The 18172-nt window shown below is 52.4% G+C and overlaps 1 protein-coding gene across 2 annotated transcripts in view; it reads left to right on the top strand.

The window, feature by feature from the left end:
• The window catches only part of AP2A1 (adaptor related protein complex 2 subunit alpha 1), a 41694-nt gene that overhangs the window by 9408 nt on the left and 14114 nt on the right, over window positions 1-18172 (top strand). For both annotated transcript variants that reach the window (XM_074386069.1, XM_074386068.1), the window contains exons 2-6: window positions 4257-4325; window positions 4445-4587; window positions 4731-4924; window positions 17117-17246; window positions 18025-18126. In XM_074386069.1, the coding sequence (XP_074242170.1) occupies window positions 4257-4325; window positions 4445-4587; window positions 4731-4924; window positions 17117-17246; window positions 18025-18126 (638 nt within the window). The remainder of the gene's footprint in view (window positions 1-4256; window positions 4326-4444; window positions 4588-4730; window positions 4925-17116; window positions 17247-18024; window positions 18127-18172) is intronic.

Genomic DNA, 18172 nt, shown 5'->3' with positions numbered 1-18172 from the left:
ACTACAGACACCCACCACCACGCCCAGCTAATTTTTGTATTTTTAGTAGAGACAGGGTTTCATCATGTTGGCCAGGATGGTCTCGACCTCTTTTTTTTTTTTTTATGATGGGGTTTCACCATATTGATCAGGCTGGTCTCGAACTCCTGACCTCAGGTGATCCGCCCACCTCAGCCTCCCAAAGTGCTGGGATTACATGGTCTTGACCTCTTGATCTTGTGATCTGCCTGCCTCAGCCTCCCAAAGTGCTGGGATTACAGACGTGAACCACTGCTCTGGGCCTTATGTGTGCCTCTTTCAGGATCCTCGCCACCACCCCTGTCTGCCTCCACTCCAACCCAGTGATGCCTTGAGAGCAGGGCGGATGTGACTCATCCTTAAGCCTGGTCCCCGAAATCCCTCTGGGAATGAGAGAATCCCTTTAAAACTCCCTCACAGGCTTGCTTGCCTCCTGTGACAGTGAGCTCACTCCCCTTTACTAGCCAGTGTGCTGGATTGTCCTTTCCGTTATCCTGGCCTGTCACAGCTGCCTCAGCCCTTTCCCTAGGTGCCACCCCAGCAGCACCCGAAACTGTCCCTAGGCTCCCTGGGCATCACTGGCCTTTAGATCTTTGCAGAGCTACACCTCTGCCAGAGACCCTCCCTTCAGAGCCACAACTGCTTCTCTTTTGAAGACCTAGAGATTTTCTTTTCTCTCTGAATTCTTTTTTTATAGCAAATTATATCAGTTATGCAGAAGATAGCATCAAATAGATGTGGACGACTTAAAGCAGGCATCCCCAAACTACAGCCCACGGGCCACATGCGACCCCCTGAGGCCATTTATCCGGTCCCCCATCGCACTTCAGGAAGGGGCACCTCTTTCATTGGTGGTCAGTGAGAGGAGCACAGTATGTGGCGGCCCTCCAACAGTCTGAGGGACAGTGAACTGGCCCCCTGTATAAAAAGTCTGGGGACGCCTGACTTAAAGCCTATTTAAAGGCCAGGCATGGTGGCTCATACCTGTAATCCTAGCACTTTACTTTCGGAGGCTGAGGCAGGCAGATCACTTGAGGTCAGGAGTTTGCAGGAGTTTGAAACCAGCCTGGTCAACATGGTGAAACCCTGTCTCTACTAAAAATACAAAAATTAAACAAACAAAAAATTAGTTGAGTGTGGTGGTGGTGGGTACCAGTGATTCCAGCTACTCAGGAGGCTGAGGCAGGACAATCTCTTGAACCCGGGAGGCGGAGGTTGCAGTGAGCCGAGATGGTGCCATTGCACTTCCGCCTGGGCGACAGAGTGAGACTGTCTCAAAAAAACTAAAAATAAAGCTTATTTAAAGAAAAATATGGCTGGGTGCAGTGGCTCACGCCTGTAAACCCAGCACTTTGGGAGGCTGAGGCGGGTGGATCGCCTGAGGTCAGGAGTTCAAGACCAGCCTGGCCAACATGGTGAAACCCTGTCTCTACTAAAAATACAAAAAATTAGCTGGGCATGGTGGGATGCACTTGTAATCCTAGCTAATCGGGAGGCTGAGGCAGGAGAATCAGTGGAACCTGGGAGGCGGAGATTGCAGTAAGCCAAGATTGCACCATTGCACTCCAGCCTGGACAACAAGAGCAAAACTCTGTCTCAAAAGAAAAAAAAAGAAAAATAGACACATATATGCGTATTTGTGTGTGTGTGTGTGTGTGTGTGTGTGTGTGTGTGTGTGTAAGTACATTTTAAATACAATTTAAATAATACTTTCAAAATAATTTCCTGGCTGTGAGTGGTGGCCCATGCCTATAATCCCAGCACTTTGGGAGGCCAAGGTGGGTGGAGGAGTTGAGACCAGCCTGAGCAACCTGGCAAAACCCCATCTCTACAAAAAATAGAAAAAAAAATTAGCTGAGTGTGGTGGCACACTTCTGTTGTCTCAGCTACCTGGGAGGCTGAGATGGGAGGATCACCTGAGCCCGAGGGGCCGAGACTGCAGTAAGCTGAGATCACACCATTGCATTCCAACCTGAGTGAAAGAGTGAGACCCCATCTCAAAAACAAACAGAAATAGATATTTTATCCATATAATCATATGTATTTCTTTAAGTGAATGTTAGTTATGTAAAGAAATACATACATGTAAATATATAAGTATATGTAATATATCTTTTTTTTTTTTTTTTTGAGACGGAGTTTCGCTCTTGTTACCCAGGCTGGAGTGCAATGGCGCAATCTCGGCTCACCGCAACCTCCGCCTCCTGGGTTCAAGCAATTCTCATTTGCTGACTGCACACCTGAGCCTGCTGGGGACTACGTCCTGAGGGATATGGGTCAGAGCAGGTCTCTGGTCCTTAGATAACGGGACATTTAAAGGGCATTTGCTGTATGCAGGGCACTGTTCTAGGAGCTCCCTTCTTTTTTTTTTTTTTTTTGAGACGGAGTTTCGCTCTTGTTGCCCAGGCTGCAGTGCAATGGCGCGATCTCGGCTCACCGCAACCTCCGCCTCCCGGGCTCAGGCAATTCTCCTGCCTCAGCCTCCCGAGTAGCTGGGATTACAGGCACGCGCCACCACGCCCAGCTAGTTTTTTGTATTTTTAGTAGAGACGGGGTTTCACCATGTTGACCAGGATGGTCTCGATCTCTCGACCTCGTGATCCACCCTCCTCGGCCTCCCAAAGTGCTGGGATTACAGGCTTGAGCCACCGCGCCCGGCTTAGGAGCTCCCTTCTAATGCTTATAGTCCGAAGTGGGAGGAAGTTAGTGGAGAGAAGTAAAATTGTGGCATGGTAAAATGTACCAGAAAGGACTTTTTGAAAAAGAACTGTTTAAGCAGAATAATAAAGAATTGACTTTAAGGAAGTGAAAGGGAATGGCCTTTCGGAGGAGGTGGCAGGAGCCGAGACCCAAATGACGGGAAGGTGACTGGAGGGGTAGCCCCAGGAAGAGGGCATAGCTCGTGTGAAGGCCCTTGAGGCAAGAGGACGTACATGTTCCAGAACTGAGTGGAAGTCAAGGGGGGCCTGGATGGACAGCAGGGGCCTGAGGGGTGACACTGGCAGGATGGCTGTGATAGGGGCAGAGGGCTTGGTGGGCTGTGGGGTGGAGCATCCCTAGCTGGCATCACAGAGCCCAGGATATGGAAACACGAGGGAGGCTGCTTCACTCATCCGAGTGAAAGAGCATGGCGTCTGGATGAAATGGTCACTGTGGAGGTGCTCAGGACATGCTCTGAAGGTCAAATTAGGAGGAGGCAGCCAGGTGCAGTGGCTCACACCTGTACTCCCAGCACTTTGGGAAGCTCAGGTGGGAGGATCGCTGGAACCCAGGAGTTTGAGGTTGCAGTGAGCTGTGATTGCACCATTGCACTCTAGCCTGGGCGACAGACTAAGACCCTCTCTCAAAAATAAATAAATAGAAAGGATGAGGCAGTGGATTGGCTTGAGGATGTCCGGGTTCTGTTCAGAGGAGCGGAGTGAATGGTGGAAGCTGTCACGGGAGGAATGAAGTCTGGGGGGAGTGGAACAGGGATATGGGATGCAGAGAGGGTGGCTGAGAGCATCCAGTAAGATGGTGCTCTGAAAGGTACTGTAAGGCACTGGGGAACATGGAGGAAGCAGGGACCTGGCCTGTAGGATCAGGGGAGGCTTTCTGTGGTTATTCCACAAGCGGGTCCTGGCAGAGGTGTAGGAATGTCCCACACAAACTGGGGAGAGGTTGCTAGCCAGGAGACCAGAGGCGGTGGGGACAGGCCACGTGGGAGAGGACGAAGCCATGGCCATAGGGACGGGGGTGTGGGGGAGGCAAGGGTCTGACCTGGTGCCTGGGTGGACAGTGGGACCTTCATGGGATTGAGAACTGGGAGAGGAAGCAGTGAGCCCAGTGGGAGGGGTGAGCGCCCTAGGGATAGCTAAGCTCTTCATTCATTCATCCATTCATTCATTCATCACCTGTTCATTGTGTGTGGGGGCACGGACAGGAGCTCTCAGGGAGCGTGTCTGGGGCCTGAGGAGCCCCACAGATCAGGAGCCACAGTGGGAAGAGGAAGGAGAGGAAGTCAGGGGCAGCCCAAGGGTGTGTGCTGCGCTTCCCCTCTGTGCCGTGGGGCTCAGTGAGCGATGGTTCCTCCCTCTTTGAAGCTCCCAGTCAGAGAAGGGGTCCTGGCCTGTCCTAAGCCCCAGGGCCTGGGGGCTGAGAAGATCTGCTCTTCCTGCTGGGTGGGGCTGCACCTAGAAAAGGGAGAGCAGGTGGCTGACTCCCCAGAACCCTCCACCCACCTCCTCCTCTTCTCCCAGGTAAGAGCAAAGAGGCGGAGATTAAGAGGATCAACAAGGAACTGGCCAACATCCGCTCCAAGTTCAAAGGTAGGCCGGGGCCTCACTCCTGGCTCTGAGGGAGGAGGGGCCGGGGGTGGGGCTCCTGGGACCTATCCCGTGACCCTTCCTCATTTCTGGCTCCCCCCCTTCTCCTTCCTTTGCTCTAGGGGACAAAGCCTTGGATGGCTACAGTAAGAAAAAATATGTGTGTAAACTGCTTTTCATCTTCCTGCTTGGCCACGACATTGACTTTGGGCACATGGAGGCTGTGAACCTGCTGAGCTCCAATAAATACACAGAGAAGCAGATAGTGAGTCCGGAGAGGGGACGCCAGGGCCTGGACTCCTGGGTCTGAGGGAGGAGGGCTGGAAGTACAGCATCCTGGGTCTGAGGGTTGGATCTGGGGCCACTCATTGCAGGGCTCCTAGCCATCCACCACGTCCCTTTCCTCAGGGTTACCTGTTCATCTCTGTACTGGTGAACTCAAACTCGGAGCTGATCCGCCTCATCAACAACGCCATTAAGAATGACCTGGCCAGCCGCAACCCCACCTTCATGTGCCTGGCCCTGCACTGCATTGCCAACGTGGGCAGCCGGGAGATGGGCGAGGCCTTTGCCGCTGACATCCCCCGAATCCTGGTGGCCGGGTAAGGCACTGGGGATCCGTGGGCAGTCGGGGGGTGTGTGGGAGATGAGGCCCAGCCAAGTGTGAGGCTCAGAGACCTGCCTGAGGTTTCCCAGCCGGGATGTAGGTTGACGCTGCGCTGGGGACCTCAGTGGTTCTGAGGCAGCCCTGGACTTGTCTCTTCTCATGATAGCAAGCTGACTTGATGGTGGGAGCCCGCTGCCCCACAAAGCCAGCGGCCGGGGAATCTCTGACCTGCGGGACTGTAGCACTTAGGATAAGAGGGATAACTAAGCTGCGTGGGTGACGGCCCTCCAGAACTTCTTCATCTGCTCCAGTCATTCACCAAACATTTACTGAGCACCTACTATGTGCCGGGCACTGTGCGGATTGCTGGGGATGTTGTCCTGACCAGAGATGGACACGGTCATTGCCCACCCGTGTTTGTGGTCTGGAGCAGGAGCTAAAGGGTGATGGAAGAATTGCAGGATGCAGTGGAGAATTTGCCAGGCGTGGTGACTCATGTAATCCCTGTATTTTGGGAGGCCAAGGGAGGTGGATTGCTTGAGTCTAGGAGTTTGAGACCTGACTGAGCAACATGGGAAAACCCCATCTCTACTAAACATATAAAAAACGAGTTGTGTTCATGCCACTGTACTCCAGCTTGGGAGACAGAGAAAGACCCTGTCTCAAAAAAAGAAATGTAGAATTCCTCCCTCAGAACTACACTCTGCGGCACAGGGGCCTATAAGGGTGTTTAATAGGAATGCCTGACCCAGCTGGGGAATCAGGGAGGGCTTCCCAGAGGAAGCGGCAGGAGGCTGAGACCTGGGTGAGGAACAGTATTTTGCAATTGGAAAGAGGCTGAGGTCAGCTGTGTGATTCTCCTGAGGCAAGAAGTAGTTGAGCAGATCTTTCTGGAGCATCTACGATGTGCCGGGCGCTGTTCTGGGCATGGGAGGCAGCAGTGAACAGCAGAGACCCTGTTGTACCCACTGTCTTTTTTCATTTTGCTTGAGTACTAATTACCTTCTCAGCCATGCCCACCCTCCAGGAGCTTACTTCTAAGGGGGCACAGGCAGCAAATGCGTAAGTAAAGAAATAAGAAGGGGCCGGTGCAATGACTCACACCTGGAATCCCAGCACTTTGGGAGGCTGACTGAGGCAGGAGGATCGATTGAGCCCAGGAGTTTGAGACCAGCCTGGGCAACATGGTGAGACCCTGTCTCTCTCTCGGTCTCTCTTTTTTTTTTTTTTTAGCCTGAAGATTGGGTTCTATTGGAGTGACCCTGTCTCTTAAAATTAAAAAAAAAAAAAAGAAAGAAAAAAATTAGCTGGGCCTGGTGGTTCACACCTGCTACTCAGGAGGCTGAGGCAGGAGGATCACTTGTGGCCCCCCCAAAAAGAAGTAAGATGATCTTAGGTAGTGACAAATGCTCAAAGAAAATACAACAGGGTTGTGAGGGGCAGCAGGGGTCAAGCGAAGGCTGGGTTTTTGTTTTTTTCTTTTTATTTTTTTGAGACAGGGTCTCACTCTGTCATCCAGGCTGGAGTGCAGTGGCATGATCTCAGCTCACTGCAACCTCTGCCTCCTGGGTTCAAGCAGTTCTCATGCCTCAGTCTCCTGAGTAGCTGGGATCATAGGCACATACCACCACACCCGGCTAACATTTATATATATATATATATATTTTTTTTTTTTTTTTTTTTTTGAGACGGAGTTTCGCTCTTGTTACCCAGGCTGGAGTGCAATGGCACGATCTCGGCTCACCGCAACCTCCGCCACCTGGGTTCAGGCAATTCTCCTGCCTCAGCCTCCTGAGTAGCTGGGATTACAGGCACGCACCACCATGCCCAGCTAATTTTTTGTATTTTTAGTAGAGACGGGGTTTCACCATGTTGACCAGGATGGTCTCGATCTCTTGACCTCGTGATCCACCTGCCTCGGCCTCCCAAAGTGCTGGGATTACAGGCTTGAGCCACCGCGCCCGGCCATTTATATTTTTAGTAGAGATGAGGTTTCACCATGTTGGCCAGGCCGGTCTTGAACTCCTGACCTCAATTGATCTGCCCGCCTCAGCCTCCCAAAGTGCTGGGATTACAGGTGTGAGTCACTGCATCCGGCTGGAGGCTGTTTAAATTAGACTAGTGAGGGAGGGTCTCTCCACAGAGGTGGTGTGTAATTTGAGACTGACATGATAAGCAGATCATCATTTGAAGATGTTGGAGAAAGAGCGTCCTGAGCAAAAGGACCAGCAAGCACAAAGGCCCTGGGGCAGGTGTGAGCTGTCTACATCCATTTCTCTGCAGCTGGAGTACGATGAACATAGAACAGAGTTGGGGAAGTTTGGATTTTATTATAATTGAAATGGGAGGTGACTGTGTTTAAAGCAGGTGATTGACATGACTGGCCTTTGTATTTTAAAAAGATCACCTCCCAAAGTGGTGGCTCACACATATAACCCCAGCACTTTGGGAGGCCGAGACAGGTGGATCACCTGAGGTCAGGAGTTCAAGACCAGCCTGGCCAACATGGTGAAACCCCGTCTCTACTAAAAATACAAAAATTACCCAGGTGAAGTGGTATGTGTATGTAATCCCAGGTACTCAGGAGACTCGCTTGAACCTGGGAGGCAGAGGTTTCCGTGAGCCAAGATCGTGCCAGTGCACTCCAGCCTGGGCAATACAGTGAGACTCCATCTCACACACACACAAAAAATCACTCTGGTCGGTTGCACTGGCTCATGCCTGTAATCCTAGCACTTTGGGAGGCTCAGATGGGAGGCCAGGAGTTTAAGACCAGCCTGATCAACACAAGCAGACCCTGTCTCTACCAAAAATTTAAAAAAATAGCCAGGCATTGTGAGTCAGTAGTCCCAGCTACTTGGGAGGCTGAGGCAGGGGGGGTCACTTGAGCCCAGGACTTTGGGTTACAATGAGCTATGATCTGGCTGCTGTACTCTGGCTTGGGTGACAGCAACACCCTGCCTAAAATAAATAAATAGATAAGGAGGTGGGTAGGTAGATAAGCAAACACACACACACACACACACACACACACACACTGTCTGGTGTGCACACAGCTGGGACTTTTAGTTCTGGCAGTGTGGTCAACTAGGTACCCAACTCATGGTCTTCCTGAAACCTGTCAATATTGGATAAAAGAGGAAAGACAATATTATGTAATGGATTTATGACATAGCCAGAAAACGAGGAGCACACAGGCCGCAGGCTAAGAGAAGCCAAGCAGACGAGCCACGTTCCGGAGCCGGCATTTGCTTAGAAGGCATTTGCTGAACTGGGTGAACCTGAGTATCGGTTTTGGGGCCCTGCAGCCTCTGGAAACAGAAGACAAAGCTTGTTCAAGGAAAACTTCTTGAAGGCCATACTTCAAAGTGAGAGTGACCTAGAAATAAACCCCCTTGGGGACTGTAGGGAGAATTGCCTTTCTGAAACGTTGGCACAGAGCAGCCCTCAGACTGGTTTTCAGCCTGACTTTACCCTGTCTGGGTAGTCCAGAAACTCCTAAGTCAACCTTTAGTTTAAAGTGACGCAAACTGGTGGTGTCCTAGTGCTTCACGGAAGCAAACATGAGTCTTTTCTGGAGAAACCCATTTTCACTACAAGTCTCAGTGATATCCACAGATAAAGCTCCAAGTGGCATGAGTAGCTCACAACCATGTCTCTAGACACAAGACACCATGAGGGAGAACCAGCAGAAAGAAAACAGAAGGCCAGGCGTGCTGGCTCATGCCTGTAATCCCAGCACTTTGGGAGGCTGAGGTGGGTGGATCACCTGAGATCAGGAGTTCGAGACCAGTCTCGCCAACACAGCGAAACCCGATCTCTACTAAAAATACAAAAATTAGCCAGGCGTGATGGCAAGCACCTGTAATCCCAGCTACTTGGGAGGCTGAGGCAGGAGAATTGCTTGAACCCGGGAGGTGGAGGTTGCAGTGAGTGGAGATTATGCCACTGCACTCTAGCCTGAGTGACAGAGCAAGACTCCATCTCAAAAAAAAAAAAAAATTAGCGGGGTGCAGTGGTGCACGCCTGTAGTCCCAGCCAGTCAGGAGGCTAAGGCAAGAGAATCACTGGGTTTCGCCAAGATGATGAAACCCCATCTCTACTGAAAATAAAAATTAGCTGGGCGCGGTGGTGGGCACCTGTAATCCCAGGTACTCGGGAGGCTGAGATGGGAAAATCGCTTTAACCCAGGAGGTGGAGATTGCAGTGAACCGAGATCGCACCACTGCACTCCAGCCTGGGTGACAGAGCAAGACTATCTCAAAAACAGCAACAACAAGAAAATGTATGCCTGTAATCCCAGGCACTCGGGTGGCTGAGATGGGAGGAGTGCTGTGATCATGCCACTGCATTCCAACCTCGGTGAGAGTGAGACCCTGCCTAAAACACATACATACATGTAAAACTTGTATTATCTATGTTATACATATGTATGACATATACACACATGTATAACATACATATGCGTATTTTATATATGTAAAATACATGTTTATATAAAAATATATGACATATAATTTTTAATATGTAAATTACATATATATTTTTATATATATATAAAATGCAAGGTGTTTTTCTTTTTTCTAGTATTTAATATTTTAGTTTAGGCCAGGTGCAGTGGCTCACGCCTGTAATCCCAGTACTTTGGGAGGCCAAGGTGGGCAGATCACAAGATCAGGAGTTCAAGACCAGCCTGGCCAACACAGTGAAACCTCATCTCTACTAAAAATACAAAAAAAAAAAAAAAAAAAATAGCCAGGCATGGTGGCGCACGCCCGTAGTCCTAGCTACTTGGGAGGCTGAGGTAGAAGAATCACCTGAACCCAGGAGGCGGAGGTTGCAGTGAGCCAAGATCACGCCACTGCACTCCAGCCTGGGCGACAGAGGTGGAGACTCTGCCTCAAAAACAAAACAAAACAACAATTTTTAGTTTGACTTGATCTACCCAAAATATTATCACTTTACACTGAATCAGCAGTGTTATTCACGAGCCATTTCATTTGACATCTGTTTTTGGTGCTAAGTCTTTGGAATGTGGCATCTCTCAGTTTGGACTCGCTCTAGTTCAGGTAGCCACACGTGGCTGGGGTCTGTTGTATCCGAAAGCATGGGGATTGATGGCAGTTGAGCTCCGGCTGGGTGAAGCCCCTGAGGGCAGATGTTAACGGAGAATCCCCAAAAGCTGGCCTCCGTGCAACCGAGTGTGTTATGCTCTGCCAAGGGGGATGGGAGGCGTCATCAGGGGTGTGGGAGGAAAATGAGGATCAGGCCATGACTCAGAACGCTGAGAACTTTGATGGAGGAAGGAGGGGCCAGTCTCGAATGCTGCCAGCAGTTTCTTTAGGACAAGGACAGGCAGTCAGCATCAGCTTGGGAGAGACGGAAGTCACAAGCCACCCTGAAGAGGGAAGCACCGGGCACTTTGAGGACCAAGAGGGAGGCCAGGGTGGCCACCACATATGGGTGAAGGTGGCATTGTCCCTGGAGTGGATGCTGAGGGCGTAGTGCCCTGTCAGGGTCATGGGGCCAGGGTGGGGCTGTCTGATTCTAGGCTGCCCTCTCCACATGGGAAAATTGGTCTTGACAGTGACTCGGGCATGGAGGAACTTTATTTTGTCAGTAGGCTTTTCATTTATTTATTTATTTATTTTTATTTATTTATTTATTTATTTATTTATTTTTTGAGACGGAGTTTCGCTCTTGTTGCCCAGGCTGGAGTGCAATGGCGCGATCTCGGCTCACCGCAACCTCCGCCTCCTGGGTTCAGGCAATTCTCCTGCCTCAGCCTCCTGAGTAGCTGGGATTACAGGCACACGCCACCATGCCCAGCTAATTTTTAGTATTTTTAGTAGAGACGGGGTTTCACCATGTTGACCAGGATGGTCTCGATCTCTTGACCTCGTGATCCACCCGCCTCGGCCTCCCAAAGTGCTGGGATTACAGGCTTGAGCCACCGCGCCCGGCCTATTTATTTATTTTTTAAGATGGGATTTCACTATGTTGGTCAGGCTGGTCTTGAACTCCCGACCTCAGGCGATCCGCCTGCCTTGGCCTCCAAAGTGCTTGGATTACAGGCATGAGCCACCACGCCCGGCCTTTTTTTTTTACTTTTTATTTTTTGGGGACAGGGTCTTGTCCTGTTGCCCAGACTGGAGTGCAGTGGCACAATCTTGGCTCAGTGTAGCCTCTGACTCTTGGGCTCAAGCAGTCCTCCCACCTCAGAGCCCCGAGTAGCTGTGACTATACCTGTGCACTACCATGCCGGGCTAATTTTTGTATTTTTTTTTTTTTTTTTGTAGAGACAGGTTTTGCTATGTTGCTCAGTCTGGTCTCGAACTTCCAAGCTTGTGCAGTCCTCCTGCCTCAGCCTCCCAAAGTCTTGGGGTGATAGGTGTGAGCCACTACACCCAGGTAGACTTTTTTCCTTTTTTCGAGACAAATTCTCCCTCTTTTGCCCAGGCTACAGTGTAGTGGCACGATCTTGGCTCACTGCAGCCTTCGCCTCCCAAGTTCAAGCAATTCTCCTGTCTCAGTCTCCTCAGTAGCTGGGGTTACAGGTGTGCGCCACCACATCCGGCTAATGTTTGTATTTTTTGTTTTAGTAGAGATGGGTTTTCACCATGTTGGCCAGGATGGTCTTGATCTCTTGACCTCATGATCTGCCCACTTCAGCACCCCAAAGTGCTGGGATTACAGGCATTACAGGCATGAGCCACCACGCCTGGCCTGTATTTTTTTTTTTTTTTTTTTTTTTTTTAAGTATAGACAGGGTTTTACCATGTTGGCCAGGCTGGTCTCAAACTCCTGACCTCTAGTGATCCGCCTGCCTCAGCCTCCCAAAGCGCTGTGATTACAGGCGTGAGCCACCGCGGCCAGCCATTTTAACCATTTTAAGGTGTTCAGTTCAGTGGTTTCTAATATATTCATGATGTTGTGCAACCACCACTACCACCTAATTGCAGAACATTCATCACTCCAAAAAACCCTGTACATATCAGCAGTCCCTCCGCACTCCCTCTTCGCCCCAGCGCCTGGCTGCCACCAATCTGTTTTCTGTCATGGATTTGCCTCATGTGGACATTTCGTAGAAATGGAACTGCACAGTAGGTGGCCTTCTGTGTCTGGCTTCTTCCGCTCAGCTTGATGTTTCTCAGGTTCATCCACACTGTCGTGCATAGCAGTGATTTTATGGAGTCTCACTCTGCTGCCCAGCCTGGAGTGCAGTGGCGTGATCATGGCTCACTACAGCTCTGGCATCCCAGGCTCAGGTGATCCTCCCATCTCAGCCACTCCAGTAGCTGGGATTGCAGGTGCAAGCAACCATGCCTGGCTGATTTTTGAATTTTTCATAGAGAAAAGGTCTCACTATGTTACGCAGGCTGGTCTTGAATTCCTGAGCTCAAGTGGCCCCCTGTGGCTTCGGCTTCTGAAAGTGCTGGGATTACAAGTGTGAGTCCCCGAGGCTGACTTGGTGGTTTTATTTTCTAAGCCTGGGTATACAGCTTGATATCATGTAGTTTAACGTTTTCCTAAGTAGCACCACAGCCCTTATTCCACTTAACCAAGTTGATAAACAGCTCTTATTCCTTTGTGTGGTCTCCTTATCTGTAAATGGAGATGATACCCGCCACAGCCCTCTAGAGTCCTTAGAGGGCTGTGGTGAGGAGTGAGCAAGCTGGTTGGGAGCACTTAGAGCAGAGCTTGGCCTGGAGTTAGGGCTCAGGAGATGCGCTGTGATGGAGATGGGAAAGTGGCTGGAGTCAGGGCTCGGGAGGTGCGCTGTGATGGAGATGGGAAAGTGTCCGGAGTCAGTGCTCGGGAGATGCGCTGTGATGGTCATGGGAAAGTGTCCAGAGTCAGGGCTCGGGAGATGCGCTGTGATGAAGATGGGAAAGTGTCCGGAGTCAGGACTCAGGAGATGCGCTGTGATGGAGATGGGAAAGTGGCTGGGAGTCAGTGATTGGGAGATGCGCTGTGATGGAGATGGGAAAGTGTCTGGAGTCAGTGCTCAGGAGATGCGCTGTGGTGGAGATGGGAAAGTGTCCAGAGTCAGGGCTTGGGAGATGCCCTGTGATGGTCATGGGAAAGTGTCCGGACTCAGGGCTCGGGAGATGTGCTGTGATGGAGATGGGAAAGTGCCTGGAGTCAGTGCTCAGGAGATGCGCTGTGGTGGAGATGCGAAAGTGTCCGGGAGTCAGGGCTTGGGAGATGCATGCTGTGATGGTCATGGGAAAGTGTCCGGGAGTCAGGGCTCGGAGGATGCGCTGTGATGGAGATGGGAAAGTGTCCAGAGTCAGGGCTCGGGAGATGCATGCTGTGATGGAGATGGGAAAGTGTCCGGAGTCAGGACTCGGGAGATGCCCTGTGATGGAGATGGGAAAGTGTCCGGAGTCAGGGCTCGGGAGATGGGCTGTGATGGAGATGGGAAAGTGTCCGGAGTCAGGGCTTGGGAGATGCGCTGTGATGGTCATGGGAAAGTGTCCGGACTCAGGGCTTGGGAGATGTGCTGTGATGGAGATGGGAAAGTGTCTGGAGTCAGTGCTCAGGAGATGCACTGTGGTGGAGATGGGAAAGTGTCCAGAGTCAGGGCTTGGGAGATGCCCTGTGATGGTCATGGGAAAGTGTCCGGACTCAGGGTTCGGGAGATGTGCTGTGATGAAGATGGGAAAGTGTCTGGAGTCAGTGCTCAGGAGATGCGCTGTGGTGGAGATGGGAAAGTGTCCGGGAGTCAGGGCTTGGGAGGTGCATGCTGTGATGGTCATGGGAAAGTGTCCGGGAGTCAGGGCTCGGAGGATGCACTGTGATGGAGATGGGAAAGTGTCCGGAGTCAGGGCTCGGGAGATGCATGCTGTGATGGAGATGGGAAAGTGTCCGGCGTCAGTGCTCAGGAGATGCGCTGTGATGGAGATGGGAAAGTGTCCAGAGTCAGGGCTCAGGAGATGCACTGTGATTGTCATGGGAAAGCGTCCGGAGTCAGTGCTCAGGAGATGCATGCTGTGATGGTCATGGGAAAGTATCCGGAGTCAGGGCTCGGGAGATGCGCTGTGATAGAGATGGGAAAGTGTCTGGATTCAGGGCTCGGGAGATGCATGCTGTGATGGTCATGGGAAAGTGTCCGGGAGTCAGGGCTTGGGAGATGCGCTCTGTGACGTTGGTGGGAAAGTGCCATCAGGAATGGAGCTTTGTGTGTGGACAGGCTTCTTGCTGGTTTCTGGTTCTAATTTGATGGCCACTGGGTAGTGAACGTTTCCCCACGGTGGGCATCTGGGCGCGCGCAGCATTGCTGGTCTTGGTCTCCTTCACACACAGCAGTGGCCTTTCTAGACAGAGGCAGCCTAGAGGCTCTCCAGAGGGCCTGCGTCTGTGTCCGTTGCCAGCTGCCGCACACGAGGTTCCCAGCACTTTGGGAGGCTGTAGCAGCAGGCGTCAGTCGAAGGTATCTGCCTGGCCGAAGGCAGGAGCAGCTGCTGGGTGGCTGCCCATCCAGTGAGACATGTCACAGGCCTTTGGCTCGTGCTGGTCTCCCCTCTGAGGACCTCTCCCCTGTGTCCTTGGCTGTCTGTTGGGTGCTTTCTGGGAAACGCTTTACTGAGAGGCCACAGCTGGGCCAGTCTTGACAGCTCCCAGCCCTTCCTCTTACTCAAGGCCATGGCCATGCCCCGCACAGTCTCTTATTTTTGTTTTGTTTTTTGTTTGTTTGTTTGTTTGTTTGAGACAGAGTCTTGTTCTGTTGCCCAGGCTGGAGTGCAGTGGCATGATCTCGGCTCACCGCAGCCTCCACTTCCTGGGTTCAAGTAATTCTCCTGCCTCAGCCTCCTGAGTAGCTGGGATTATAGGCACGTGCCACAACCACCCAGCTAGTTTTGTATTTTTAGTAGAGATGGGGTTTCACCATGTTGGTCAGGTTGGTCTTGAACCCCTGACCTCAGGTGAGCCATCCACCTAGGCCTCCCAAAGTGCCAGGATTACAGGCATGAGCCACTGTGCCCGGCCTTCTTCTTCTTTTTTTTTTTTTTTTTAGAGACAAGGTTTTGCCATGTTGGCCAGGCCAGTCTCGAATGCCTGGCCTCATGTGATCCCTCTGCCTCAGCCTCCCAAAGTGCTGTGATTACAGGCATAAGACACCATGCCTGGCCCACAGTCTTCTTTCTTTGTCTCCAACATCAACAAGGGTCCTCATTTTCCTGAAGGGGAAACAGCCCATCAGAGAGGGTCAGTAGCCTACCCTGAAATTGCACACCGCAGTGACAACTTGAAGCAGGCATGTCTGACCCTAGAAGGTTACCCCCCTGGGAACCTCTTCCAGAACAGCATCATGCTCCATGCTCTTCACTGTGCTAGGAGCTGGGTTATGGCTAGGGTCTGGAATCAGCCTCTGGGATGGGCTACCTGCTGACTGCCAGGTTCTGTGCCTGACAAGTGCCTATGCTGCTTCCCTGCGACTGCTGTGATGAATTACCACAAGCACAGTGGTGTCAAACACTGGTTCTGGACGTCGGAAGTCCAATATCAGTCTCCTGGGGCTAAAGTCAAGGCGTGGGCAGGGCTGTCCCTTCTGGGGGCCCCAGACAAGAGGCCACATCCTTACCTTCTCCAGCTCCTAGAGGCCACCTGCATTCCTTGGCTTGTGGCCCCTTCCTTCATCCCCAAAGCCAGTGGCGTGGCATCTTCTCTCCTGTCTGACCTCTGTTGCATCCTCACATGATCTCTCTCTGACTCTGAACCATATCTTTCCCTCATCAGGACCCTGTGATGACACTGGGTCCTCCTGAATAACCCAGGATTCTCTCCCCATCTCACAATCCCTAACTTCATCATATCTGCAAAGTACCCCCACCTCTTTTTTTTTCGTTTGGAAACAGGGCCTTGCTCTGCCACCCAGGCTGTAGCCTTCGTCTCCCAGGCTCAGGCAATCCTCCCACCTCAGTCTGCAAGTAGCTGGGTCTATAGGCATGCGCCACCACTCTTGGCTAATTCCTGTATTTCTAGTAGAGATGGGGTCTCACTATGTTGCCCAGGCTGGTCTCGAACTCCTGAGCTCAAGTGATCCTCCCGCCTCAGCCTCCCAAAGTGCTAGGATTACAGGCGTGAGCCACCCTACTCCCCAGAGCCTGTGAATATGTTCCCTGGCACTCAAAAGGGCCTTGCAAAGTCTGTTCCCTCACAGCAGCCGGAGGGACCCTTCAAAAACCTAAGCCACATCAAAAATACATCCATTTCCTCAGTCTGTTGTGTAGAGAAGGTAAACGAGCAAATCCACCTGGGGGCTGGTGGGGGTGCTGGACAGGCCGAAGGGTCTGGGGGGTCACTAAATGTCATGCTGGTTCTCTGCTCACCACCCACAGTGGCTTCCACCTCTCAGTCGGTAAAAAGCCCAGTGCTCACTGCAGCGGACAAGGCCCTGCAGGGTCTGGCCTCTGTTCCTTCCCTGTCCTGTCCCTCTTGCCCCATGGCTCAGGCCGAAGCCCCCAGGCCTCCCTGCCGCCCCTCCTACGCACAGGACCCACCTTCCTGGCGGCCTTGGCATAGGCTGTTGGGACAATCTGTAGTAGAGGATTTTCAGTCTTTCCTCATTAAGTTACTCTGTTTTGTATTTTAATTTTTTAATTTATTTAGAGACAGATCTAACTCTGTTGCCCAAGCTAGAGGGAGTGCAGTGGTACAGTCGTGGCTCACTGCAGCTGCCTCGACCTCCCAGGCTCAAGCGATTCTCCCACCTTGGCCTCCCAAAGTGCTGGGATTAGAGGCATGAGCCACTGCGCCCGGCCCTGACAGTATTAGATGTATGTGTTTTCGTGGTCCTGTCTGAAATGTAAGCTCTGTGAGGACAGGCGTTTGGACCACTTTGTCCACCACTCTATCCATGGTGCCCACGGCAGTGCCTGGTACCCCATGTGCACCCAGTAGGTGCTTGGTGAATGAATGAAGGTGCAGAGCCAGGCTTGACAGGTTGCTGAGCCCTGCCGGGAATTCCATGAGGTTACCGAGACGCAATCATTTTGCAAATGAAGACACTTGAGTCCTGGTGGGCCATGAGGACAGCGCCAGATTGGATCCTGGGGCGCTTGACTCTCTGTACCCCTCACTAGCCACTCACACCCTTCCTGGGAGGAAGAGGAGAGGAGGGGAGGTGTGCAGGGCTGGGTCACTGACTCTGCTTCCCCTGCCCCGCATGACGTCCCCACAGAGACAGCATGGACAGCGTCAAGCAGAGCGCGGCCCTGTGCCTGCTGCGACTCTACAAGGCCTCGCCTGACCTCGTGCCCATGGGCGAGTGGACGGCACGCGTGGTACACCTGCTCAATGACCAGCACATGGTGAGCCCCTCTGTCCTCATGGCCCCTGGATGCCCGGGACTCCCCACCCAGCCTCGAGCCCACCTCTGCCCCGACCCCCAGGGATGCCTGGGGCTCCCACCTCTGCCCCAACCCCCCATGGGTGCCCAGGACTCCCCACCCAGCCTCGAGGCCACCTCTGTCCTGACCCCTATGGATGCCTGGGGCTCCGACCTCTGCCCCAACCCCCCCCGGATGCTTGGGGCTCCTTCGTCGGCCCTGACATTCACCAAGCACCAGAAACCGTGATCCAGTGTCCCTGGTACTCATTACCTGCCCAGGTGTCTAGGAACCCTTCCATCCCCATCTGTGACACCCACTTGGCTGCCCAGGGATCCTGTCCAGTGACCCCCACACCCCTCACCAACCCAGGCCCTTAGAAAATCCCACTCTGTGTTTCTGACACCTAGAGATTCCCCCAGCAGTGCCCGTCACCTGCCCACCAACAGAGAAACCCTGACCCCTGTCCCGCCCCTAATATGTCCAGCCCTCTAGAGTCCCACCCCTTCACTGCTCCTTACCCAGCTGCTGGGGTCCTTCCAGAGGCATCCCACACACCCAGGTCAATGCTGGCCATGGTGCCCGAGGCCCTGTGGCCTCCTCACCCCACCCCTAAAGCATACACAGTAACACACGGGCATACCCCTAAACCCCATCCTCCTGACGGCACACACATCCCGACCCTGCCAGGCTCCTGAGCCTCTGCGCTCTGTGCCCGCCTCCCCCAGGGGCCTGACCTGTCTTTCCTCTGCGCTTGCAGGGCGTGGTCACGGCCGCTGTCAGCCTCATCACCTGTCTCTGCAAGAAGAACCCAGACGACTTCAAGACGTGCATCTCCCTGGCTGTGTCACGCCTGAGCCGGGTGGGTTTGGCCTAGATGCTGGCAGAGGGAGGTAGCCCTGGTATCC

Source organism: Saimiri boliviensis, chromosome 14, assembly GCF_048565385.1.
Source record: "Saimiri boliviensis isolate mSaiBol1 chromosome 14, mSaiBol1.pri, whole genome shotgun sequence".
Taxonomy (NCBI): domain Eukaryota; kingdom Metazoa; phylum Chordata; class Mammalia; order Primates; family Cebidae; genus Saimiri; species Saimiri boliviensis.
Note: the sequence above shows the minus strand (reverse complement) of the source record. Positions and strands in the feature narration are given on the sequence as shown.